The sequence below is a fragment of the Lagopus muta genome, chromosome 19, assembly GCF_023343835.1.
Source record: "Lagopus muta isolate bLagMut1 chromosome 19, bLagMut1 primary, whole genome shotgun sequence".
Classification (NCBI taxonomy): domain Eukaryota; kingdom Metazoa; phylum Chordata; class Aves; order Galliformes; family Phasianidae; genus Lagopus; species Lagopus muta.
In genome coordinates this window covers 3,153,250-3,178,304 of record NC_064451.1, presented here as the reverse complement: position 1 = coordinate 3,178,304, position 25,055 = coordinate 3,153,250, and the positions used below count along the sequence as shown (strand labels likewise).

Here is a 25,055-nt window from a genome sequence, read left to right as displayed (position 1 = left end):
AGCACATGTAGGCTTGGCAGCTTTGAAAGAATTTCGGTTTATCTGCTTCAGCAAAACGTCTTCTACAGCCCCCGAGTCTGATCTCCCATTACAAGAAAGAGGGCGTTTATGGAAAAGAAAAAAAATAATGTTTAGCATCCAAGAAAAGACATTTAGCACAAGTGCTCAAATAGACCCAGCTTCTCGGGTAACTTCAGTAGCTGGTGCAGAACCCCGTATCACTGTGGTGACACTGAATGCATCCATGTCAGCTGGTTAATGCTGGTCTAGGTGTCCTGCAGTGAAGACCATCCCTAAGAAACATAGTACAAAATAAGAGTCCATGGGTGGCTGGTGACCCTGCACATGGCAGGAGGTTGAAACTAGATGATCACTGTGGTCCTTTTCAACCCAGGCCATTCTGGGATTCTAGGAAAAGTGTGGGTGTATGGTGGTACAGAAGTCTGGGTGTTTCATGATCCCAGGATGTCCTGAATTAATTCTACCGTAATGCTGGTGACTCAGGCTTTACACACCCCATGAAAAAAAGAAAAAAGGAAAAAAACTATTATGTTAAATATGGGACTCATTTGGGTCTGGCTTTTCCTTATGCTGGAACAGAGACTGAGAGCAGCTCCTTGGTCTAAAGTAGGGATTTTTTACAATTGTGAAGTCATCAGTTTCGTTTCATTTGCCTTGAAATGTTGGCTTTCCAACAGCACTTCTAGACAATCCTAGAAATAAGTACATTTCTACTGTAACATCCAGCATTATAAATCCATAGGACTGCAAGGAAAACAAACCCATACATAAAGGATGTTATTTGCTGCTAAATTCCCAAGTCAATACTAACACCAATACCACCCCAACACTGCACCCTTGCTCAACCCTAGCAGCCTTTCTCACAAAGATGACCACTAATAAATACAGCTGTATTACACACCATTGCCTATAGGTAACTTCTGGATGTCATAAATGTGAATGTAAATTTGTTTAATGAGCTGAACCACAACAACAGGTTGGAGGAAACCTGGACTGCTCTGCACTTTGGTCTGGGTCCTCTTCTGGTTTGGGTCACACAAGCTCTCACTTGGAGCCAGCTCCACGCCGCGCTGTGCACTGAGCATCAGCTCTGAGGGTGATGTATTTGTTCCAGTAAATATAGAGTCAGTCAGAGCAACATTTGATTCTCAAAGTGCTGCTTCAGGTTCAAATCCAAAATCTCAAAGGAAACCTCAGTTGAAACAACCAATTTTTGCCCAATTTCTGGCCAACGCAACTTGCTTTTTTAAGGAGGGAGGCGGGTTTCCTCAGATCTCCACACGGATTCTCTCAAAGGTTTGTAAATCCTTGCCAAATCCTTCGCAAACCTGGGCTCAGATTCAGAAATACAGTGAAAACAGATTTTTTTCTTTTTTTTTTTTCCCCGGCACTTTTGCTGCTGGTTCTGGCCAGGAGAAGAAAGAGCAGAGGCCGAGGGGGGGGAAAAAAAAATGGGGAAAAAGATGATGCAAAAATTGTCAAATGTCAAACACGTTCTGTCTGAGCTCTGGGCAAAAGTTTGGGGTGGCTGTTAATGCTCAGAAGATGATTCATCCCCACTCTCCCTTTCATCCTCCCTGGTTGCGCTGCCCACTGCTTATACCAGAGACCCCATCTTTATATAACCTTTTTTATAGGGTTATACGGAGTTGCAGTGCTACAGACCATAAATATGTGATCACTGAGCCTTCTTCCTTTGCAAGGTTTACATCCAAGAACAGAGGAACATTTGAGTTCACTCGTGCAGCAAGAACCAAAAAGCCCCGTTTCCTCAAACAACCATAAAAAATAATTAAGCTAACCAACTCCACAGTAGTAGGAAAAGAGCTGCTGGCCAGCCAACTTGCAGGGAGAAAAAAAGAAAACAAAGGGAAAGCCTTGGCAGAGAGAATGGTGATCTTACTGTACAATCAACTTCTGAGACAGTGAGTAGGATGAAAGCATGGAACATCTCAAGAAACGTATCTTTAAAATAGCAAAGCATTATGAAGCATACATGCACATTTCACAGGCCTTTGAAATCAGCAACACTGGCAGGTTTATTTGTTTTGATTGCCTCTTTCTCTTTCTTTTACTACTTTGGGATTTTTCTCTCTCTCCTTTTCAAGCCTAAAGCCAAATGACCCATGAGAAATGTGCTGTAATTTGTCTCTTATCCATCCCTCATCTCCATCTGATATTCCCTCTGCCCTGCTTACCCTGATGTTTTTCCAGACTCTACAAGCTGAACCAGTGTAACAAGGAGAAAAGTCAAACGATAAAGAAAGAAGTGGCGTAAGGATATTTTCAGGAACCGGTTGTTAAAACAGATTTCCTTTGCCGCTTTTCCAAAACCCCTTTTGGCTGCAGCAAGCCTCATTCACATATAATAGTGAATTTAAAACAGTATAGGAAGGTATATATACTTGAGGCTATTTTAACCATCAGTTATGTTGCTTGGCACTTCCACAGTGCTTCCCCTCTGGGCCTCAAAATGCTTCCTAAACATAAGAGAGAAATTCCACTCTGGTCAAAGCCCTGACACGAGCCCTCTGCACTGCTCCAAATCCCATCCAAGGGTTTAAGTGGTCCTAAAGTGGGACAGGAACCGTCGCGTTGGGCCTCCCCACAAGAACTTCTACAGCTGAGGAAGCCATGAAACAGGAAGGCAAGAAAACTTCCCTTGTCATGCAAAGAAGAAAACAGAGGTACAGAAATGCAATAATTTGTTCAAAGGAACATAATCACTCAGTGTGACAGTTGGGATTAGAAACTCAGTCTCTAGTCTACGTTCCTTGATAGCATGGACCATCTTTCTTTTATATAAGCGGTGGTTTGTGTTACTGATCCTTCAAGTTTTCTGCTGGTGGCCACTAATCATATTTTACAATCTTATTTTACAATCTTTTACTCATATTTTACAATCTCCAAAACATTCTAAAGGTCCGGCGCCCAGCAGATGGAAAATCAGAGCTCCCTACAGTAAGCCGGTCCTTCCTGAATCCCTTGGCTGTTTCTGAAGACGATGCAGCACACTCAGTTCATAAACAGATTTACTTGTGGAACCGGGGCTCTGCTTTCAATGAGTGAGCAGCCACCGTTCTAATGATATTTGGCATTTACATACCAGCTCTCATCCCAAAGAGCTTCCAAGAACAACCAGCAGATACGTGCATAGCACACTGCACAACAGTTCAAGTAAAGGACATTTTGGTTTCCGTCACCAGAACAAACCTGATTTTTTATGAAAAGCACCAGAGACCAGGAATGCAGCCTGTCATCGCTGCCCTGAATCAGGTCAAGAGTTAGGTAGAGCCTCTGTTAATCAGACTTGAAGCTAGAGATCAAGAGGAAACTTGAAGCTTTGACACAGAATTTCCTTTAATTACAGGAGTAGCTCATAGCAACTCTCTACATTAGGACTGCCAAACAATTTCCACTGTTAATATTCAACTTTGGCCTTGTCTCTCTTGTCCCATCCCAGTGGCTCTTGTCCCATCCTAGTGACTCTGAGGTTCGAAATCCCATTTACAGCCTTGCCACAACCGGTGCCACAGCGACCCTTGGGAGTCATGGCTGGAGTGACCCAGGATTGTGCACTTCTGAAGCACTGGGATGCTCACTGGGTCCTGTCTTTAAAGAACACCAAAAGCCTGCGTGTGGGGTAACCTACACACAGGTCCTGCTCCATGCTGAGCTCCGCAGCACCCACCTCTGCCCTCCATGCATTCATATGGGCAGTGAGGAAGAGCAAGGAGCCAAGGAATATGCCTGGAGCAGCCCTGCCGGGCCACCTATCATGGGGACATTTGTCATTTCTTGGAAGCTGAACACTGTGCTGTAGCCTCAGGGTTCTCGTAATGAGATCGCAATTAGTCCCAGCTCCTTCAGAAGGGTGACACGTTGCTTTGTCCCTGCAGGGGTGTGCAGCTGGGACTTTAAGGGGACTGGACATTTAGGTACTCCGTTAGCATCTTCTCTAATTAACATGCAGTAAAAAATGAAGGGTAAAAAAAGAACAAGATCAAATTCTTTGCTCCTTTCATCTCACTTTTTGACACTAATCCTCCCTGCACATAAACCCTGTGCCACAAAGTGAGATATACATTGCTATTGGAACAAAAAGAAACTTGGAATCAGGCCGACATCATCAAAAAAATAAATAAAACCATATATAACCACAAAGGACCCAGCAAGTTTATTACAGATCCTTCTGGAGATGATGGGCCAAAATAATCAGCCCAAATATGCATCTTGCAAAACATCACTTTTTCTTTGGAGATGCCGCTTCTTTTCTGTTTTTGTTTTTACAACTCATGAACTTGCAAATCTCGTTTCTTATCCTTCTGGCAGTGCTGTGCATAAAGCTGGTCCTGCTGCAGTGGGCAGATCGTCAATGGCTTAGAGTTAGGATAATCCCAATTTTCCTCTTTTCTGAGAAAGAAATGAAAACCTGACTCAAGTGAGTCTAGCTGAAATTTCCTCTAGCTCCATCTCATGCAGGAAGGAGTAGGAGACACCAAAATACAACTGCAAAGAATATACTGGTGAAGGAGACTTCACTCCAGGGATGCTCAGAAAGCCTTATGCACAGACACTAAAAGCTTCAGGTTTCCACCCTTCCAGAGACAGGCTTGTTCTCTTTCAATAAAGAACTAACAGTTGGATCTATTGGTTTTCTCTTCTATTTTGTGAGGGCTATTGGTGAGTCATACCCAAAAGTCTTTCTCTTCAATGGTGATGTTCTGGATGCAGTTTTTACCAACCACTAAGTGTTAGGAGATCTGTTGAAGCTGGTTACTCTTGTTCTTTCCCAACAATAAGCAGATTACAAGGAAAGAGAAAATGTCAATCACTGAAAGAGAAATTTCACATAAGAACATTCAGCTTTGAAGTTCCCAGAATCCACAGTATATTGCCAGGTGATCTGGCAGAAACACCAACACACCTGCAATGGAAACAGTTCAGAGCTGGAGAAAGAACAGGCTGTGCAGAGTGTATTTTCTAAATCTGACTTTTTCCTTGTTTTTAAATTTTCTATTCTTGTTGAGCAGGAAGACAGAAAGAAGGGAAAAGTGTGGGAGAGAGGACTTCACAGATGATGACTTTGTCAAGAAACTGCTGTTGGGAGGGGGAACATGTTGGTAGCAGTGGCGGTAATGGGAATGGCTAAGATAACTGACTCCCTGACATCAAAATCTTGCCTCTCATTTCTATCTGCTGAGGCAGAGACAATCAGTGGGAGGAAAGATGCAAATGTGTATTTTCCAAGCACTCAAGAACTATCAGTCTTTGTTGTATTTAAACCCCTGCAGGACCTGCATCTTCCACAAAGATACGAGGTAAAGGAAAAGGCATTGTACCTGTGTGCTTCTGCAAGCAGGCATTTATTGAGCTGAAGGATATGTCAAGCACAAAAGGTCTTCAACCCCTTATATAAGCACGGGCAGCAGACACATCAAAAGGCAAGGTTATTAGGTGGATGGGAGGATGTTTTTGTTGTCTCACATATGGATCTGCTAACACGTCCACCAGAAAGCAGGCACTGTCAGTCCCAAACATAAGACTGATTGTAAGCATTCCCCGGAGGACACATTTCCCAAGACCCTACAAAATTGGACTGGCAGATTATGAAAGGTACAATACTGATCCAGCATGTAACAGTAAACTAGAGGAAATCATACCCATATATTTGGCCTTCAGACATGAGTGCAGAAATTGCCTGTTTTGGCACCACAGGACCGTGGATCCAGTTGAATCAAATACAGACCCCTAACAAAGTGCTATGAGAATGCAAAGATCTGTTACCCATTGGCAAAAGATAAGGTGGAAAAATGATTTTCCTTCGTGCCAGATTTCTTTACCAACCTTCGACATGAGTATCATCACCACTGTCAGCAGGCCATAGTCTGACTTTAGTCTTCTCCGTGACAGTGGCACCGCTGCAACCCAACTTACATAACTCAACCACACATCTCAATCAACACTCACTCTGGTTTTCTGCAGTAATTTATCAGTGACATGTCACTAACAGCTCCTAGAGGACTTAAGATCTTGATGACGACAAATCTAGCTGTGCAAAGCACCCAGCAAATGTGCACGTTGTAATTTTTGTCCACTGATTCCTACACACAGGCTACAAATCATACAAACTTATAGTTTATAAATCTATGCTAGCATGAAATGTCTTGCAACTCCCTGCCAAAAAGTAGGTGCCCTACAGCAAATTGCACAGGAAAGCATCCAGGCATGCCTTGAATATCTCATGTAGATGAGTCCACAAGCCTATTCCAGGACTCTGTCAGCTCCACAGTATTCTTCTTCATGTTTGTATGGAACTTTCCATGTTCCAGTTTTCGCTCATCACCCCCTGTCCTGTTGCTGCTCACCACTGAAAAGAGCCTGGCCCCATCCATCTGACTCCCAAGCTGTAGATATTTATAAACAGAGATGAGACCCCCTCTCAACCTTCTCTTCTCCAAGCTGAACAGCCCCAGGGCTCTCAGCCTTTTCTCATAAGGGAGATGTTCCAGGACCTTAACCATCTTCGTGGCCATCTGCCGGACTCTCCCTAGGAGATCCCTGCCTTTTTTGAACTGGGGAGCTCAGGACTGGACACAGTACTCCAGATGTGGACGCACAGCTCCTGTCCAGCAGGTCAGCCCCCAGGCTGTACTGATGCATGTGGTCCTTCCTCCCCAGGTGCAGGGCTCCATACTTGCTTTTGCTGAACCTCATCAGGTTCCTTTCTACTGAACTCTCCAGTCCGCCCTGGTCTTGCAGAACAGCAGCACGGCCTTCTGCTGTGTCAGCCACTCCTCCCAGCTTTGCACTGTCCAAGGGCGGTGGACTCTATCCCTTCATCCACACTTGTGATGAAGATGTTGAACAAGACCAGGTCCAGTACCTACCCGGGGGTACACTGCTCGTTATAGGCCTGATGAAGAACTTCCTTGCTTTTCCAATTCCTCTGTTGCCAGTCCAAGCACGTCTTGAGAGCTTTAAAGCCTAAAATCCCACCTTGGTCACTCAGTTGGGTGCAGCAGAAAGTGTGCTGAAGGCACCTGCTAAGCTACCTGGAAGCACCTTTTGGAGTATCTCCTACTGATGGGTTTCTATATCAAAAACTCAAGGTTCTTTGGATATCATTCTGAGATATAAATAAAAAGAGAATTTTGTGTCTGATCAAGACAAGGGTGAGCCTGAACTTTCATGGCAAAACAAGACATTCGGAGGCAAAACATGTGAATAAACATATCCTGAAAAGTAAAACTATCAGAGGAATTCTGAGCAGATGAGGAGAAAGCCAGGAACTTCTATCCCTTATCTGAATCCAACTGGGTGCAAAGGGGGAATCAAACGACATGAATATCTTCAGGCAAAGTGGGAGAAACACTCTGATGTGTCTGACGGAAGCATTTTACTCTGTGTCTGGAAGTTTATCATGACCGATCAATTCTGGAAGAATTAGTGAGTGAGTTCTGGTTTTTGGCACCGACACAGCAGTGGTAAAAAGGCTGGAGGCAAAAGGGAAGTAATTTTCATAATGCTGTGAACTGTTGCCATCAATCCTTACCCAAAACATTTCTTCCACTTACTCTGTGCAGTGCTGTTCTGTAGGAGCTTCCCTTTTAGCTATTGCCCTTCATTTCAGGAAGGCTCACGACCTTGCACGTGCTCTGGATGTGGAGATCCAAGCCAAAGTCTGTTGGAGTTCAATCTTTCTTGGGACTTCAAAGAGCTTGGGATGCGTAACTTACTCCAGACAGAAAGCATAACATACACTTGGAACAATATTACACACGTAAAAATAGAAATGATTGAATGACTGTTAAGGAATGCAGTGTGATGGGGAAGCCTGATGTAAGTTGTGCATGGCATTTACATTCCTATTTCCATCTGCTAACCTAGGTGCTCCAGATCGTAGTGGAAGTACCTACCTTCTTCCAGCAGTTATGAAGACTTTAGATTTAATTCTCTGACCTGTGCCTATGCTGCGCGTCTGTCTGCGCTGCAAGCAGATGGCACGACTGCTCCCCTAGGAACTAACTGAGCAACAGCCACAAATAGCCAGTGCTAAAGCAAAGCTGCAACGACACATTTTGGGAGGAATCAGCAGCCCATAGTCCTCACAGACACATGAAGGTAAGCTGAAAACCCTTTGCTAGAAATATAAGATGCAGACATATTAAGGTCCTTTGAATAACACAAGTTTATGTTATTCTAAATATGCCTCAGACATTCTTAGTTTGTCTCCATTTGTGCAGGGAAGACAGGAATAGAGCACTGCCAAGCTCACGGAAATCAGGAGATCACAGCAAAAAATGCCATTTTGCAATTGTTCTCAACCAGCTTTGCAACCATAAGCAGTCCAGGCTGTTTGGAAATATTTTCACACTCTGATGCTCACTTGAAACAAACTACGCCCCGGCCTTTTCAAGATCCTTAATTCTTCATTTACGTACTGTTTCTCACCAGTCGATCTTTCCCTGTCTCATTTTAATTAAAAACAAATACCAAATTACTTAAGGCAACACTTTCCAAATGCCTTGGGTTTTTGATACCCACATGCTACCTGTGAGTCCTGTTCTAAGCAAATAATTCCCTTTTGTGCCTTTGGAAAGAGCACAAAAGCCATGTAGATAGTTACAGTAATGGGCCTATTAATTGCTATCCTCTGGATTTTATGTTATTTAATCAATGTCTGAGCTCTGACTGCAAAAGAAGCTTAAATTGACAACCTCATTCCCTTCTGCCCAATGCTCCCCAGCCTGTCGGCTTTGATACACAGATACTCTTTGCGAGCCTGACAAGGGCACAAGTCTCATTACATCCTATCATGGAAATTAGAAATGAATCAATAAGCAAAGAGGCAAGCTCTGATCAGCTCATTCCTACCACACAGTGCAGAATTCTTCACATTTTACCCCTAATCCCGCATCTGATCAAACTGAAATGTCTTCAGGGTCAGGAATGCCTCTGCTTCCTTTGGTATTTCTCTCATAGCCTAATCAAATCTCAGAGAAGTCGATAGTTTCGGTCCGTGCCTTATCTTTGCCCCCAGAATTTGTGCTGCTGAACGCTGAAGAAATAATTCAGCAACATGCTTCATGCGACGGGGCAAATCATTATTGGAGCAGAAGTGCTGGCAAGGCCCAAGTAACAGCCTAAATCCCCTTCTTGGTACATTTGCTTGCACTGTGTCTTTCAGCATAATTTTGACATGGAATTTTCCTGGCATAAATCACACAGGTTTCCCTCTTCCCTTCCACACCACGCTGCGTAGCTCTGTGTTTTGGTAAATCTCATCTATTAATAGTTGCCCTCTGTGGCTATAAAAAAATACGGCGGTAGTCAACAGCCAGTCCTTGGTAGGGAGCAGCTGCGGCTGCCTGAACGCACGCAGGACCTGGCATCGCACAGCAAAGCCCTTTCTTGGCTCCACGTCAGAGCAAACTGATTAAATAAGGCCACAGCCAAGCGAACGGAAAAGGAGCCCCTTCCCTGCAAAGAGGGGAGAGCGGCTGCAGCATCGGGCTGCAGAAGCATCAGGGTATTTCCATTTTCTCACTGACATCTTCTTTTTTTAACTCAACCGCCTCCCCCCCCCACCCCCACGTATGTCTTCCTCGCTCCACCCTCCTGCCAAGTCCCCGCAAACTCTTGCACTTGAAGAAATAGAACAAAGACGTCATCGCAGCCAGCACCAAAGGTCGCGGGGTACATTTTAAGGTCTAAGTCTACTTCTTCTGTTTGATTGATTTAAGTGATTAAAGCGTTTCTGCTCTTCCCGTGCTTTCAGCGGCATCCTGGGTAACTCTGGGGAAATTCAAACCGACCAGCTGTGATCCGTATTACAAAGTCATTACAAATACACACAAGGATGGCGATGGGACCATACTGGAAAGCGTGGAAGGAGCGGAATATTGCCTCCGAGTAGAGTGAGTGAGGACTTTCATGTGTCAGATCGAGAAGCACTCAGCCCAGCAGAGGAGATACAGGGCTGGATATTAGGAAATATTTCTTTGAAAGAGTGATCAAGCACTGAACAGGCTGCTCAAGGAGATGGTTGAGTCATCACAGAATCACAGAACCATAGAATGGCCTGGGTTGCAAAGGCCCACAATGCTCATCCAGTTCCAACCCCCTGCTGTGTGCAGGTCGCGAACCAGCAGCCCAGGCTGCCCAGAGCCACATCCAGCCTGGCCTTGAATGCCTGCAGGGATGGGGCATCCACAGCCTCCTTAGGCAACCTGTTCCAGTGCCTCACCACTCTCTGGGTGAAAAACTTCCTCCCCTGTCTCAGTTCAAAACCATTCCCCATGCCCTATCACTATCCACCTTCACAAACAGCCATTCCCACTCCTGTTTATATGCTCCCTTCAAGTACTGGAAGGCCTGGAGGTGTCCAAGAAACATGCAGATGTGGCACTGAGGGACGCGGTCAGTGGGCAATATTGGCGGTGGGTGGATGGTTGGACTAAATGACTTTAGGTCTTTTCCAACCTTAATGATTCTGTGATCCCATGAATTCCCATCATCTCAGCACTGCAGGGTACTGTCCCCACCGCAGGCTGGTTGGTGACAGAGCACCATGTGCACTTTGAATTGTCATTTGCATGAAGTCCTGAAGTGAAGCTCTTGACAGTACTGCAGAACTGCTGAATCTCAGGGATGGCCACACCAAGTCCATGCCGTGCCACAACCATCGTGGAGCCCTGCAAGCACTGCAGCACACCTTGCCTGAGCTGCAGGCACTCAAAAAGCCCATGCCACATAACTTCAGTGCTTCTCCAATTTCCCTAGGATGTTTCACTAAGATAAATTCTTCCTGCAAAGCTGATGGGAATGATATGAAAATGAAGCCTTGTGCCGGGGAAAACGAGAACCACAGCTTCTCATTGAAGTCCTCAATTTATTGACACTACAAGGACATGGCATGAGAAGCAAATTTATTCCATATTATCTACTGTCAGTACAGCTCAAAAGATGAATTTTGAGGAAGCAGAAAGAATTTTATTCTCCCAAGCCCTGTAATTCAACACTGCTGAAGCTGCCCTCACACAAATCAGTGATGACACATCTTTTCAATGTCTGGGGCCAAAATTATTTTTAAAAGCATTGCAGGTAATTGCCATTGCTGTTATTCCAAACCACTGCTATTTCCACTATTTTGCTATCACTGATGTAACTCGACAAGTGGGCTTATTCTGCAATTACTGAATTAAAGGAAATAGTGTATTTCACAACAAACAGCTCACACGTATCCGTGGCCATGACCAGATCTCTAGGTGGAATTTCCATGAGATGCTCCCATGTTTCCACGCTTTGTTCAATACTACCCAAACATTTGGGTACCTTTGCAAATAATTGGTCTGCAGGGTGCAGATTTTATCAGTTTTTTTTCACCGGGGTGGATTGGCCACAGGAGTCTTTAAAACAATGGCTGGGAACAAACAAATGCTGAACCTCGTTCTCCTGAAGAATTTCAGAAAGATCAAATTAGGCCAGAAACTCCAATCTTGATTTCAGCGAGGTCCCTTTCTAGCAGGGGTCCTTCTAGCAGGGTCCCTCCTTTAAAAGAAAAAGGAAATTAAAACTGAAAAACAGCACTGGGGAGAAGTTAAGCGTGTGCTTCAAACTCACACATGCCAGGAAATTTAGAGTTAAAGGTGAAACCCCACCCTAAAGAGCCTCATACTGGAGACATTTCAGCGAACAAACATAACGGGTTCTGAAATACAAAGTCCCAGTAGGGTGCACGAGGTATGGAGTTTCAGCCTTCACTCCAAATTTCCTGGCTTTTTGGAGGTTTATTAGGCTTTCATACCCCAAACATTTAAGTACTCCAAGAAGTTTCCTCAGTGCGGCTCTCCCTGAGCCTTTTGGAAACTGAGCATCAGCACTGTGATGGTGAAGCTACCCATTCCTCACTGATGAACCTGAAAACCTGATTTTTTTGCCAATTTATGTCAACCTGGGGGCTGAGGCTGAGTGCACACTGCGCAGCTGCAGTTTGGCTACTCTGAAAAACTCCAACATTGCTCATTTATTCAGAACAAAACCGAAGGACTGGATTACATTGACATCAGCAGAACAAACGCTCATGTCTTCTTCTACGTGGGTCTCACAACTGTGCTTCAGCCAGCAAACAGGGAATAGTTTTCGACAGACACCCCACCAGGTTGTGGATGGGGATACATCCAGCCCACAAATCCGGCCCTAATGGATGAATGATGACTGCTGCTATCCGCACCACACTGTTCTATGACACAGCCTGCATAAGCAGGTGTTATAAATATCGAACTGGTTTCACAGTATCAAAATTCTAAAATACCTGTCTTGAGGCCCCGCATTGCTGCCTTTCCTGAGAGCTGTAAGGAAATGATTACTGGCAACTCACACACTTCATCTCAGATGTGCACACAGAGGAACCTGGAGCACTGTGTGATGACTGCAGTGGGTGTCCTGACACACAGCTAACAGAGCAGGCATCCCCTCCTCTGCATCAATCTCTGTGCACAACCTCTCCCTGTGGTGGACGGCTGAAAAAGGAATGGAACAGCTCCTGAATGGAGACATCACTTCTTGGGCTTCCTCCAGCCCCAGGGCAGGCAGAGGGAGAGCTTGAAGGGCTGGGCTGCCTGCAATGGGGGGAAGAAGGAGACAAGGATGGAACGTGGAGGAGGCAAACAGGGACTGAAAGCTTCAGGAACTGGTGCCAAAGAAGTTCAAACGAGGGCCAGTAGACACTAACTGTGCTTCGGGTTGTTGCCTACAGATCTGCCTCTGCATCCCTTCCCCTTCAATCTTTTCCAAGACCTTCCTCTTTCCCCTCACCTTTCCATTTAGCTAATCCCCTCTTCACTCAGCTCCAGCTATCAAATTTAAACATACACACTCTCCCAAATCCCCTGCCACACACACTCCTTCTCATACCTCTGAAATCCTCCAACAGGCCAGCAAACTAAAAGCAGAAAGCCCGCAAGAAGATCAGAAGCAATGATTTATTGAAAGTGACCTCATTTTTTATTTTTTTTTAAATAACAATAGACTGATTAATTTGGGGAAAAAAAAATAAGGACAAAATTTAAACTCGTAAACCCTCAGAATCACAGCATCATCAAATCATTAAGGTCAGAAAAGACCTCCAAGATCATCAGGTCCAACTGTCCAACCCTTTTTTTGTCCTCTTCTTATCTTTCTGTCCTTACACTGTGGATGGGCTTAAAAAAGAGGCAAGCTGCCCTTCCCCCTGTCTCACTTTTGAGCTGCAGCTCTCACAGTGCGTCAGAGCTTTGCTGCTCTGCGAATCGCAGCACTCGCACAGTGTCAGCACTTTATTCTGCTCTGAACTTGCATCCCTTTTCCCAGTCTTGCCATCACATCTACTGAGGCTGCAGGCAAGTCCTCTGTGGCATGAAGGTATTCTTCTACCCCAAAATATAAACTACTCATAGAAACTGCTATTACCTGAGTAATCATGCTATTGGGTTGGCTTTCTTCCCTGGCATGAAGTTCACAGATATTGGGCAAAGGCAGAGCTGCTGGGCCAGTATTAATGCCCCCACTCGCATCAACATTTACAGTCGAGACTGCATAAAGCAAATTCTGAATCCTGTGAACTGCTACATGAAGGCACCAGGCATGCTGAAGTGCGGCTGCACAGAGCGAACTCCCCCAGGATAACACAAGTCAGCATCCTCTCTCCTGAAAGATTTCTGTACATTTCCACTGGCAGTGACAGAGAAGGGATTGCTAGGAAAAACAAACAGCCCAAGTACTGTTTGTCCACATGCAGCACTGCACGTGATGGGCAAAGCCAAAGGCGCTGTGCTCTTCCATGATGCAAACAAAGCACGGTGGAGGTGGCTGCTCTGTGTTTCTTCAGTGGGCAGCTTTTGCTCGCACTAAATGGATTTAAATTCCTATCAAAAATGAACTCAGAAAGGTAGGATTGGAATTGCAAATGGAAGTGCGGGATAAGCTTGGCATAGAAATAGCCTGTGCTTTGAATCTTTCGGTGTGAAAGGGACAACCGCCTGTATTTACGGAAGGCTTGGGTTGCTGCTAATTAAAAACACAAGGCGCAACTCACACCCTGCTGAAGAGAGGTGGTACCTAATTGGGTATGGGAGAAAATGGTGATAAACACAGAGCTCCACAGCATTCCAAGAGGCATTTTGGCCATGACCAAACTGGATGGGTTAAACAGTATCAACTGCACTGACCAGCAAAGGGAACAAACTAGCCTTACCCAGACTGCTGCATTCCAGAACGTGTGGGGGGGATGAACCCTAACTGGTAAAGGGGTTATGGAGAGCACTGGTGCCAGTGCTGCAGGGTCCCTACCAATCTTCCACCCAGGATTCCAGAGCCAAATGGGCCTGCACTGGCACTGGAGAGTATAAGACTTTCATCTCTTGTCTCCTACAAGGTTTTTTCATCATCTCTGATAGTTTACTCCATAGATTTTATAGGCTGTCTCCTTTCCAAGCATCCTGCAGTTTGACCAGACAGTGATCTTTTTACATAATGGATAATGTCCATGAAAGAAACCGTGAGTCCTATGAGTCTTGAGGAAAAAATGCTTCTGGAAAAAAAAACTGTTGGAAAAGATGACTGTGGGACAATCTAAATAGAGCAAACTCCTAACGATTTGAGAGTGTGCAATTGCATACATAGGGATAGTTTCTTTAGCAATGAAATCCTGACTATATCAGAATTCAATAGTAGACTTATAAATGTCAGTTGCTAGCATGGGAACAGATGCAATTCCTCCCAGCTGATTAACATCCCTGACATCTGGAATAGAGGACAGAATAAACAGAGAGCAGAGGATTTCCTGTTGGGACTTGGCTGTTGGGTGCAAACTACCAAGATACAGCAACTTTGTCCTTGAGAGCATTATCTCTCCACCTTCTAAACAGCCCTTTGGAAAGACCTGGACATTTAGCACTGAATCCCTAGACAAAAACTCAGATATTTGCTATAGTTCTGCTGATACCTGAGTGAGTGCGAGAATCCTTGATGTCAAGAGCTGTACAATGGCCTCTTCAAGGCAGGGGATTAAGTCCTCAAGCTTCTTGAAATGAACAGCTTTGATGAATTTCTTCTGTTCTTTTCAGTGTTTTGGATTAGGTGGAAATTAATTCATTCTTGGGAATCAAGGAGTATTTCTTACAACTCTCCCAGCTCCTAGAAGAAGGCACTGCGTGTGCCTCCTTCCCCCAAAGTAAATTGATCCGTGCTTTGCAAAGAAGCCTCGTGAAAGGATTTTCAATGGAAAAGAAAGAAAGGCAGTTAAGAGGTTGACTTATTCAGAAACTTCATGGAAAAACCCTGACGTGCAGCCACTTCGCTACCTGCATGAGGCTGAGCTAGGCTGAGGATGAGCCAACCCCTCCTGCTTCTCACGTGTCCCACATGGCACAGCGCGTTGTGTCTTTCAGGCTCTGTCACAGCTACTGCAGTTCAAAACTACCACAGAAGAAGTTTTTACAAATGGTTTAAATGTGTATTTAGAGTCTGTTTCACGTATGACTGGAAATGTCCTCAATTATGAGTTGAGCTGGTGAAATGCAATGCAGGGCTTGGCCAAGCTGCACAGGCCAAGAGTTGGAGGGGGTAGTGAAAGGGTTGGGACCAGCAGGGCATCGGGCTCCAGTTCTTCAGCTCCATGTCGCTCTGAGCTTGCAGGCAGGTGTTCTACCCTCCTTGAGGTGAACAGAAAGTCTACAGGAGCCTTCAGGGCACATATGTGGATATTGAGAAAAACTGTCCCCATGGTGAGTTATTCTGGAAGAGATTTCCAGCAAGTATTCAGTGCATTGTCTGAATCGAGGGAGTAGCTTGCACTGTTTCAGGAATGTCATCAGTATTTTCCTAAGCCATCAGAGGGAGGCTTTCTTATCTGTATACGCAATCCTGTGGTGAAGCCTGATGTGAAAACCCAATATTACATAAAAGGAATGGTTCAGTTAACCATAGTATGGTGCAAGAATTCACCACATCAAATGGCACTTACAGAGGATAATTTCCTATGATCCCTTGCTGTTTGTTTCAAGTTTTTTGAAAAGGAGCCATAGTAGGTGTCATGAGCTCAGTCTTCCCTATTTTGTAACCAGCAGTATCCCAAACAACACTAGGAATGTGTCTCTCTGGCAACTACGTCTATCCTTGCTCCTTCCTTTTGTACTGGGACAGGCTGCCTGATCTGAGCATGTTCTCATCTTTCCAGAACTGCAGAAATAAAGAAAAGCTGAAGAGTATTTGCAAACCTTGTGCTTGGTCTAAACACATTCTGTCCCACTCTCATGAAATTAGTGAAAAGAAGTTAGGCAGATGTCTCGGATAGAGCCTGTTATGTGAATAATGATAACCAGTCATGTTGGGTTTTTTGCCCTGCAGGCTGCTAATAAAGAGGAGAGATGATCTAGTTGGTAACAGTGTTTACAGCTTTTCTCCTCTGCAGCTCCCAGAGCAGCAGAGCCCCATCCATCAGTGCTGTCCCTCTGAACTGTCCCTCTGGCAAACATCTTTGCAGATTAAATTTCCATCCCCAACATCCCCCCACTATCTGAATATGGCATAGAATCTCAGCTCTTCGAAGAAAACATTTTGCATAGGTGTCAAAAGGAGAGGCTGGGAGAAAAAAAAAACAACACCCTTGAGCTGCACCACATCAGTGGCTGAAGGACACCATCAGAGCACCTGAGAACTTAGCCCGAGGTGCCAAAAAAATCACAAGCAACTTACAATGTAGACTGGAGTTGCCTCAATTTTTCCAGTACCATCGCATCTGGGGTTACAACTCATCAAGAGGCAGACACAGAGTTTTTTGTACAGATATCCACAGCAACATTAGGAGATCCCAGGATGGAGGCTGGAAGGGCTGGGGCTGAGATGGTCACACTGAGACTGACACAAGAAGGAAAGAGACAGGAAATGAATCCACCTCCTTTTGGGGATGAAGAGGCACTGAAGAGGGTTCCTGTTTATAACAGCATTAATCAAACATTAGCACTTTCTGGTTGGTTCCAACGAGCAGAATTATTTCAGGAATAAACTCCGCACGGTGAACAGCTGGCTACAACTGCTGACACTGAGCATGCAGGAAGAACAAAACCCAGTAGCATCTCAAGACTCCCAGTACCAAGGAAGGCTGAAGAGCCTCTACAACATAAAGCTCAGGGAACTCTGTATTGGTAACATCTGTTCCATCTTACTTTATTTGAAGCCGTATCAAACCAAGGGCTCATTTCTCTTTCTTCTGCTGTTGTTAGACTGAACTGTGGCAGAGGAAACACCTGGAGTTCGATGAGAGCTCTCGGCACTGCGGAGGTGCCCTCAGTGATGCAGAGCAAGGCCTGCAGTACAGGGGACTGAGGGCTGCCAGTGAAAGTGCTGACAAGAGGGGCTGGTGATGCAAAATGGGCCCAGATGGTGCCAACTAAGTCACACATTTTGACTGAGTCACTAATTGGCACCAAAATCTCTCTCAGGGGATGGTGCTGATTGCCCTCAGCAAAACACTGGATTTGAGTCTTCACCCTTTTAGTCAATGAAGTCTTTGCTAACAAAGCCACTGCCCTAAAACTGTACTCATTAGCTCAAACACTCCAAGCAGAGTTCAATCTTAACAAAGTTCACTGATCAAATCTACAGTCCTAAGTGCTGTGTTGTGGAACACCGACTGTGAGCACCCAGCACCGTGTGGGCAGGAGCTCAGCCAGCAGGAAAAGGCTCCAGAGAGAGGGCTGCCTTCTGCTGCCTTTGGTCTCACTGCCAACGGTGAGTGCTGCATTACAACTCCTAGGCAAAGCCAAATAAATCTAAACACTGCAAACAAATCTGCGGATGGACTACAGATATACTCGAGTTCTTTGGTGTGGAAGAGGAACTACAAGGCCTCCAATAGTGACTGATGTGTGTCACTGGAGAATAGATGCTGCAATCCAAGCAAGGTGGTTGTCTCCAAAAACAACATACACATGGATATGAGAAGCAAGTATGCTGTCTTAAGGTAACTGAACATCTTGGAATTTAATTCCTAGCTTGGGCTTGTGCTAGTACAATCTGTGCAGCAAAGAAACTTCATTTGGAATAGAAACAATAGGAGCGTCAGAATAACATTAAGGCACAGCTTTAAATCTGAAAAGTACAATTTAAGAGGCATTTCTTGTTTCATTTTGCATGGGTATTATGCTGGTCACAGTACAAGTGATAAAAGGGTACTATCAGATTAAAAATAATGTATTTTTCTAAAAATTGTCATAGCTGTTATAACTAACACCTCAAGTTCTCAGAACGACAGTGTTAAAACAACCACATTTGCATTACGCCTTTGATGATATTTGCTCAGTTGTGTTCCTCTCCAGTTGAACAGCATTAAAAGACTGGCATTTTTTCTTTTTATATTTTCAATAATTAGTGCTTAAAGTAGCCTTGTTCACTGATAACTGACTGAAGTCAAGCTGAGCTATACGGATGTTTTTTAAAAAAAAACTCACTAGAGTGGAGGAAAAAAAAGGAATGGAAGAGTTTCTTTGCAGCTTAATTATGTGTATTTTAAGCTCCAATTGAGATGATAATGTTGTTTAAAAACTTCTCTCTACTAAGGAAATTACAAATATAGCCTGAATTGATATAATTAGAACTCCAGAACAGCTCATACTTTCCTTCTTAACCTGAACTTCAGTGTTGACGACACAGGGTGTTCTGTCTTAAGGCTTTTCACCGTGACTCCATGAACTGCCCTTGAAAACAGTAACATGGGATACAGACAACAGAATTTTATCCTTCACCTCCATCTCCTGTGCATTTACATCACTAGCTCACCAACAGGAAACTTTTTTTCTAACCAAACACACTAATTCTTGTCTGAAAGTGATGAAAAAGCAGTTGGAATAACCCTAGCTATGCGGTGCTCGACTGATGCAAGTAACTCAGGAATGCCCCCTTTAAACTACAACATGAGGAAGCTGTAGCTGAGAATCTCAGGTTTTATAAGCTCATCTCCATCCACAGAAAGCTTCTCCCTCATTTGTAGGAAGGTGGCATTACTGCTGATTCCATATGTTTATGGAGAGCTGAGTTACCCACCCACCATGTGCAACGACGTTCCCAAGAACTGAGTACCTACTTCCCTCCTCATAACTCACAGACTCAGCAGCCCCTTACAGCAGTTCTTACAGTAATCTGCACTCTCACAGCTTTAAGAACATAGAATAACCTGCCCATCTTCAAAGGCATCCTATGAAATTTAAGACTACTTGGGAATATTTATGTTACACGCCTTGTAGGGCTCTTCACTCTGTAAATACACATGAATCACACAATTATAGAATCACTGAGGTTGGAAAAGACCTCGAAGATCATCCAGTCCAACCACTCACCTGCCACCAATGTTTCCCCCCTAAGCCATGTCCCTTAATACAACTTCTGAACATTTCTTGAACATTCCCAGGGACAGTGACTGAAACCATATGAGCTTCCTACGGCATCTAATCTAGTCTGTGGTCAAAGTGAGCTAGGCATTGCTACAACATACTGTTCAGAACCAACAACTAATGGGTCTTCCAACATTGTTAAGATTTCAATGGTAATACACAGTTGAGACCATTACTGAGATTGCACTCAAGTAATTGCAATGTCAGCCAAATACCAAGAAAAAAATAAATGCATTAAAAACACCCAACTCATAACGTCGATAACACAACGGTTCAGCAGCCAGCAGGCTGATCAATACCTAGACAGATGCTCATTAATATGAATGGAAAAAGCTCGTTGAAAAAATCACCTACCTGTACGGAGAATACGGGTCAAAGCACGTCTTGGTGACTTCTGTTATCTCCGGGTTGCAGCACTCCCCACCATCAAAGTTGTACCTCTCGTAATTGCAATCCATGTCACACACTCCGTTCTGCTTCTTCTTGTTGAAGAGCGTGTGGCGTACATGCCGGCAGTCTCCTCCGTCATACCCAGTCAGGGTGTGGTTGCACTCGGGATCGCAGTTCTCGTCCCCGATCTTGCTGATATCACAGTTGGCCAGGATGAGTCGGTGCCGAAGGGATGAGTTCTTCACCTCCAGCACCTCCAGCTCCCAGGTGATGTTGTAGCGGCTGAAAGCCTCGTTTAAATGCTGGTGCTGGAACTCGATCTGCTGCTGGCTGACTGTGGGGTTCTGGTGTTTGTCGTCGTAGAGATTTACCACACGGTAGCGAACGATCTTGTTACGGCGGAAGCTGGGGAGTTTGTTGTAGCTGGCAATGACGTCCGTGTTGTCACAGACTGTCTGTCCACAGAGAGGAGGCTCTAGGCTGGTATCCAGCAAATAGCCGTGATGGTAGCTGGACTTGCTCTGAGGACTGCTGCCATCCTTCATGGGAGACCAGGTGTTTTTCACATTCAGTAAACTGTCTTGAAGAACTAGCTGAGGTAGAGGCATGTCTTGTCTGTGAATCGCCTGGCCCATGTCCAACAAGATCTCCTTCTGAGACCTGGCTGTCCTCCAGAGGCTGAAGTGCTCCACATAACCCCGATAGTTCTGGTTCAGGGCATTTCCTCCAACCATGAGCACCTTGCACTTCAATGTCAGAAGACTGAAGATGCTGCCCACCTGCTCTCCGCTTGTGGCTACCTGGGCACCATTGACGTAGAGTTTCATCAGGTGCCCGTCGTACGTGGCAGCCAGGTGAACCCACTGGTTGGGGAGGTAGCTGCGATGTGCTGCAATGGTGGTCACTTTGCGAGCACGGTCTGTCTTCAGAGAGAAGAAATAGCGGGGGTCTCTATTCCCCTGGTCACTGACGGTGTTAATCCCCAGGACCCATCCTCGGTCACGGGAGGTGTAAGAACATTTGTCATACAGTCCTATGTGCCCCCAAAAGAGAAATACGGATAAATAAGGATGACAGAGCAAATAAAGCAATTAGTCTTCATATTGTATAAATCTCTCCCTAGATATGTATAAACACACGTTCATCTATACACGTTAGAAAGTTAGTGTACAAGAAAAACATTAAATCATCCGGCACACAGCTGTGGGAGGTCATGTTAAGATTCGCTATTAAAGATTTGCCAGTGGCATGTATGAGTGGGATTCCCCTTTTCTGACCGAAGACAAACACTGTTTGCAAATTCCTATCAGTAGGAAGTTGTACTGTGCATTTGGTCTTGTCTTCATTCAAGCCATACATCACCGGCTGAAAACAAGAATGCCCTTGAGAAGCAATCCTTGTCGGTCTCACTCATATCTCACACCCCTGAACCCTTTAACTAGCAAGGGCCAGAGGCAGGTAGATACGAAATCCAACTAACAGCACAGTTTGGAATAATCTTGGTATGATCAAATACCCAAAATTTGCTGAGAGCAAGTGTAACATTTTCAGGCAGCCTTCAAACTCATATCCATGAAAAAAAAAAAAAAAAACCAGCACAAAAAAGGTACACAGTGGTGTCCATGAATAATTTATCTCATATACAAAGTGCAGTTCCACACCTTAAGTTCTCTCGATACATCCTCACCAACAAGAGATGGAAAGAACCTCATTCCTCCCAGCCTGGGACATGAGAGCTGGCAAGTTAAAGATGTATATTTCCATCTTTCAGTTCTCAAAGGCCACAGGCTGCGGTGAGACCCTTCGACTGCAAAAATAATCATTAGAGCCTTCAGCACCAATGGCCTTCCTCTGCCAGCGCACAGAAACTCCTTCCCCCAAGCCTTCACTTCCAAAAACCTAACCAAAAATCATAAATCTCTGACAGTTCAGTCCTCATGAAAAGACTAAATATCCCCTTACCTCACCTCTGCACCCTAACCCTCCCAGCACTACAACCAAATAACATCTTCTGCTTCTGACTAAGTTGCTCAACAGCCATCTGTTAACAATCACTCATTAACAGTGCAGTCTTGTCTAGTATCAACAGAGCAAAGGTTACAGGAGCATTCACTGTATTTTTCCTCCCCTCTCCCAGCACCCACCTTCCCCCCTCTCCTCACACCCTTCCCTTCTCCTCCCCCTTCCCACCCCCCCTCCAAAAAAGGCTTCTGATGGGAAAGTTAAAAAAATTTAAACAGGGCTTTTTTTCTGCACGCTGGTATTTTGCTAGGGACTCTGAGCTCCCCCTTTTCCTGTTTCCCTTGGAAGAGAGATCCCAGGGTTCGGAAGGTAATGTGTTTATTCATCTGTAGGGCGCACTCAGTTCAAAACCTTTCTGAGACCAGCTTCTAGTTTATGCTGCTACTTCTGATCACGGGAAAGGAGAGGAGGAGGAACAGCAAAGGAAAAAACAAATATGCCAAAAGACTCCCGACATTTGCTGGGATGGATGTTTACCTGAGAAACTCACGATATGAAAGCCAAAGCTACCGATGACCTTCTGGAGTCAGGGATCTCCTGTTTTTTTGAGGGTTTCTTCAGGTTTTTTTTTAATGGAATAAACACTTTTAGAAGGCACTCGTTTTTGAGATGTTTGACAGCCCATAAAGGTCTGCATTTTTATAAAACTCAAATGAAGGTATTGTCCAGCAGTAGTGGGTGGATAATACTGCAATGAATCAGAAGACAGTTGGCAAGTCAAGTCCCTCTCCTGAGTAAGTCATAAAAAAAAGTTCCAAAAATGATGTTTTATTAAAAAGTTGCCCTGCCAGTATAGCAGGCAGAGGTCCCTGAGAGCTGGGCAAGCATGGAAACACTTGTCCTTGGGTGCGAGGGGGCATTACAAGAGAGACTCTCTTCTTCTGGCAGTGACTTCTATTGATTCTCCCCTCTGCCCCAAAGAAACATCTGAATGCGCTCTGCATGGAGGTATGGCATCCATGTAAACCAGGGCTCAAAGGTGAAGAGATGGGATGTTCCAAAATATACCCAGTTCTGCAAAATTGAACTCCCAGGGGAGTCCATTCTGTTTCAATAACTTTTTGTTATTGAATATCTTTCTTTCCAGCGTGGGAAATAGTGAAGAAAAAGAGTAAAAGCATATCATATAAAAGGAACCCAGCATGAAAGAAAGCCACCTCCCTTAACAAGGAGACCTTTTTATAGGTACGCCACGGTCTCTCTTTATTATAACAAGGCCATTTGAACCAGTCAGACATTTTGTAATGGAGTTTTTGCCTGCCACCAAATACCAACCTGATGAAAGCAGAAGAGATGCAGACATGGGCTAGTCCTAACAAACACCCCTGAGAAGCTGTGGGTCTCAGCCTGGCCCAAGGCCCTGCTGGGTTCTGACCCAGGTGCAGCAGTCAGCCTACTGCACTGCACCCAATGCCATCTTCGCCACCTCTGCAGCCCAGTGCCTGGTTCTCAAAGTGCCCCACATCCCCACTGTCAGGTGGAGGGCTGAAGTCCACCACCCAGTCTGCCTTGACTTTCTGGGGCTTTCTGTTCCAACTGGCTGGAAATATTCCCCCAGAGAATGAATAAATTATCATGGAATGGAAATTCAGTTTCCTGGCCAGGATTAAAGAACATCTTCCCCTCTCTCTGAAGTGCAGCATGATGCTAGTGATTGACCTCAGCTGAACAGATGGAGCTGCTGGAGGAATACTACGGAATAGTAGCAATCCTCCCTTGCCTTTGAGCACTTAAACCCTGATGTGATGCAACGTGTCTTGAGTTTGGCTCAAACAGCTGCCACCAATTCGAGATTTACAGGGAGCCAAAGGAGGGCAGAGAAAGAAAAAAAGCAGTGACAATAGGGACACCACTGAACATGCCAGTATGAAAGCTGCTGAACTGAACAGTCTACTATTCCAGTTCCTTACATTTTCTAGTTTAGGGCGAAGGTCATTACTGAACCCATATGCCAAATCCAGTATTCTTTTCTTAAACTTTTACTATTACAGACATTCAACTCTTGATGAAAGGATGGATTGATCCCAATGCCTTCAGCAGAAAGACTTGTTTTATTCTTAAAAGAAAGGAAAAAGAATAAGAATAGGGATGAGAAACACACACTCCCTATAACTTGCAGAGCTGTACCACTTCTTTATGACCCTCTTTTGCCTGTATGCTGTACCTACTTTCCCATTCCTTCACTTACTTTTGGCTTCAGACTACGACTCCTCCGGCTAAGGGAGTGTCACTTTTCCGTTTTGTCCCCAGCACAATGAAACTCATTTCAGCTGGGACTTTGGATGTCATAATAAAAGAATTTATTACTTCTTCTGTGACAACTAATAAGGGCAAAACCATTGGAAGAGGGACATGTCAGATAATTGCCAGAACTTCTGAAAACTGAATAATTTGATGTTTTCACAATTTATTTCAATTTAGTAAAAGGTTCCATAGCCATGAGTTATTTCTTAGACATAATTAAGAACACTTTAAACATGAAGAGGCCTCTTTTACCCCAAACAAGGCTGTTTTTGAGCAAAATCACCCCCTCACAATGGCTCACACTGAATTTCAAAATTCAGCTGTGACCGCAACCAACATTTACATGAAAAACATACAGAGTGTAGATGCTCATTTACACAGAGAATTCTTTACAATAACGTCGCAGAGGACATTTTTAGCTACTTCGTGTCCCTCAAGAAACCAAGAGCGGTGTAAAGAGGCCTCATGGTAAATGAGACTCAATCCAATGACTGCAAAACCACAATTTGGCGAATGTGCCTCAAGTTCCTGAGCCAAGAAATGGTGCGAAATAAAACTGATGTTTGTTTTCCCCACAGCAATTAGATTAAAAAAATATGTACAAGTTTCATACAGCAGCAAACAGTTTTCCTCACTTCTGCTCGCCTTGAGTTGCTAGAAAGGGACGAAGCGGTAGCTGAGAGAACACTGACAGCCCTGCTAACCCCTCATCTGAGGGACTTCTTCCCCTGCAAAGCTCCTGTTCCTGAAGCCCAAGGGATTAAAACCGAATTTATCTTTTATTAAAAAAAGAAGAGGCACAAGTTCAGCTTTCCAGTAAGAGTCATTGGTAACCGTCCCTCCCCACAAGCAGTGAGTCAGTGCTCTGGAGGAGCGCATGAACACACCACGATGCCACGTTCCTGTGCTCATCCAGGGCATGGAAGGCCCACCGGGCTCCTTCCAGCC

At 44.6% G+C, this 25,055-nt stretch overlaps 1 protein-coding gene across 2 annotated transcripts in view; it reads right to left on the bottom strand.

The window, feature by feature from the left end:
- PAPPA (pappalysin 1) overlaps window positions 1-25,055 on the bottom strand; it is a 167,177-nt gene that overhangs the window by 121,427 nt on the left and 20,695 nt on the right. For both annotated transcript variants that reach the window (XM_048965610.1, XM_048965609.1), the window contains exon 2: window positions 19,806-20,874. In XM_048965610.1, the coding sequence (XP_048821567.1) occupies window positions 19,806-20,874 (1,069 nt within the window). The remainder of the gene's footprint in view (window positions 1-19,805; window positions 20,875-25,055) is intronic.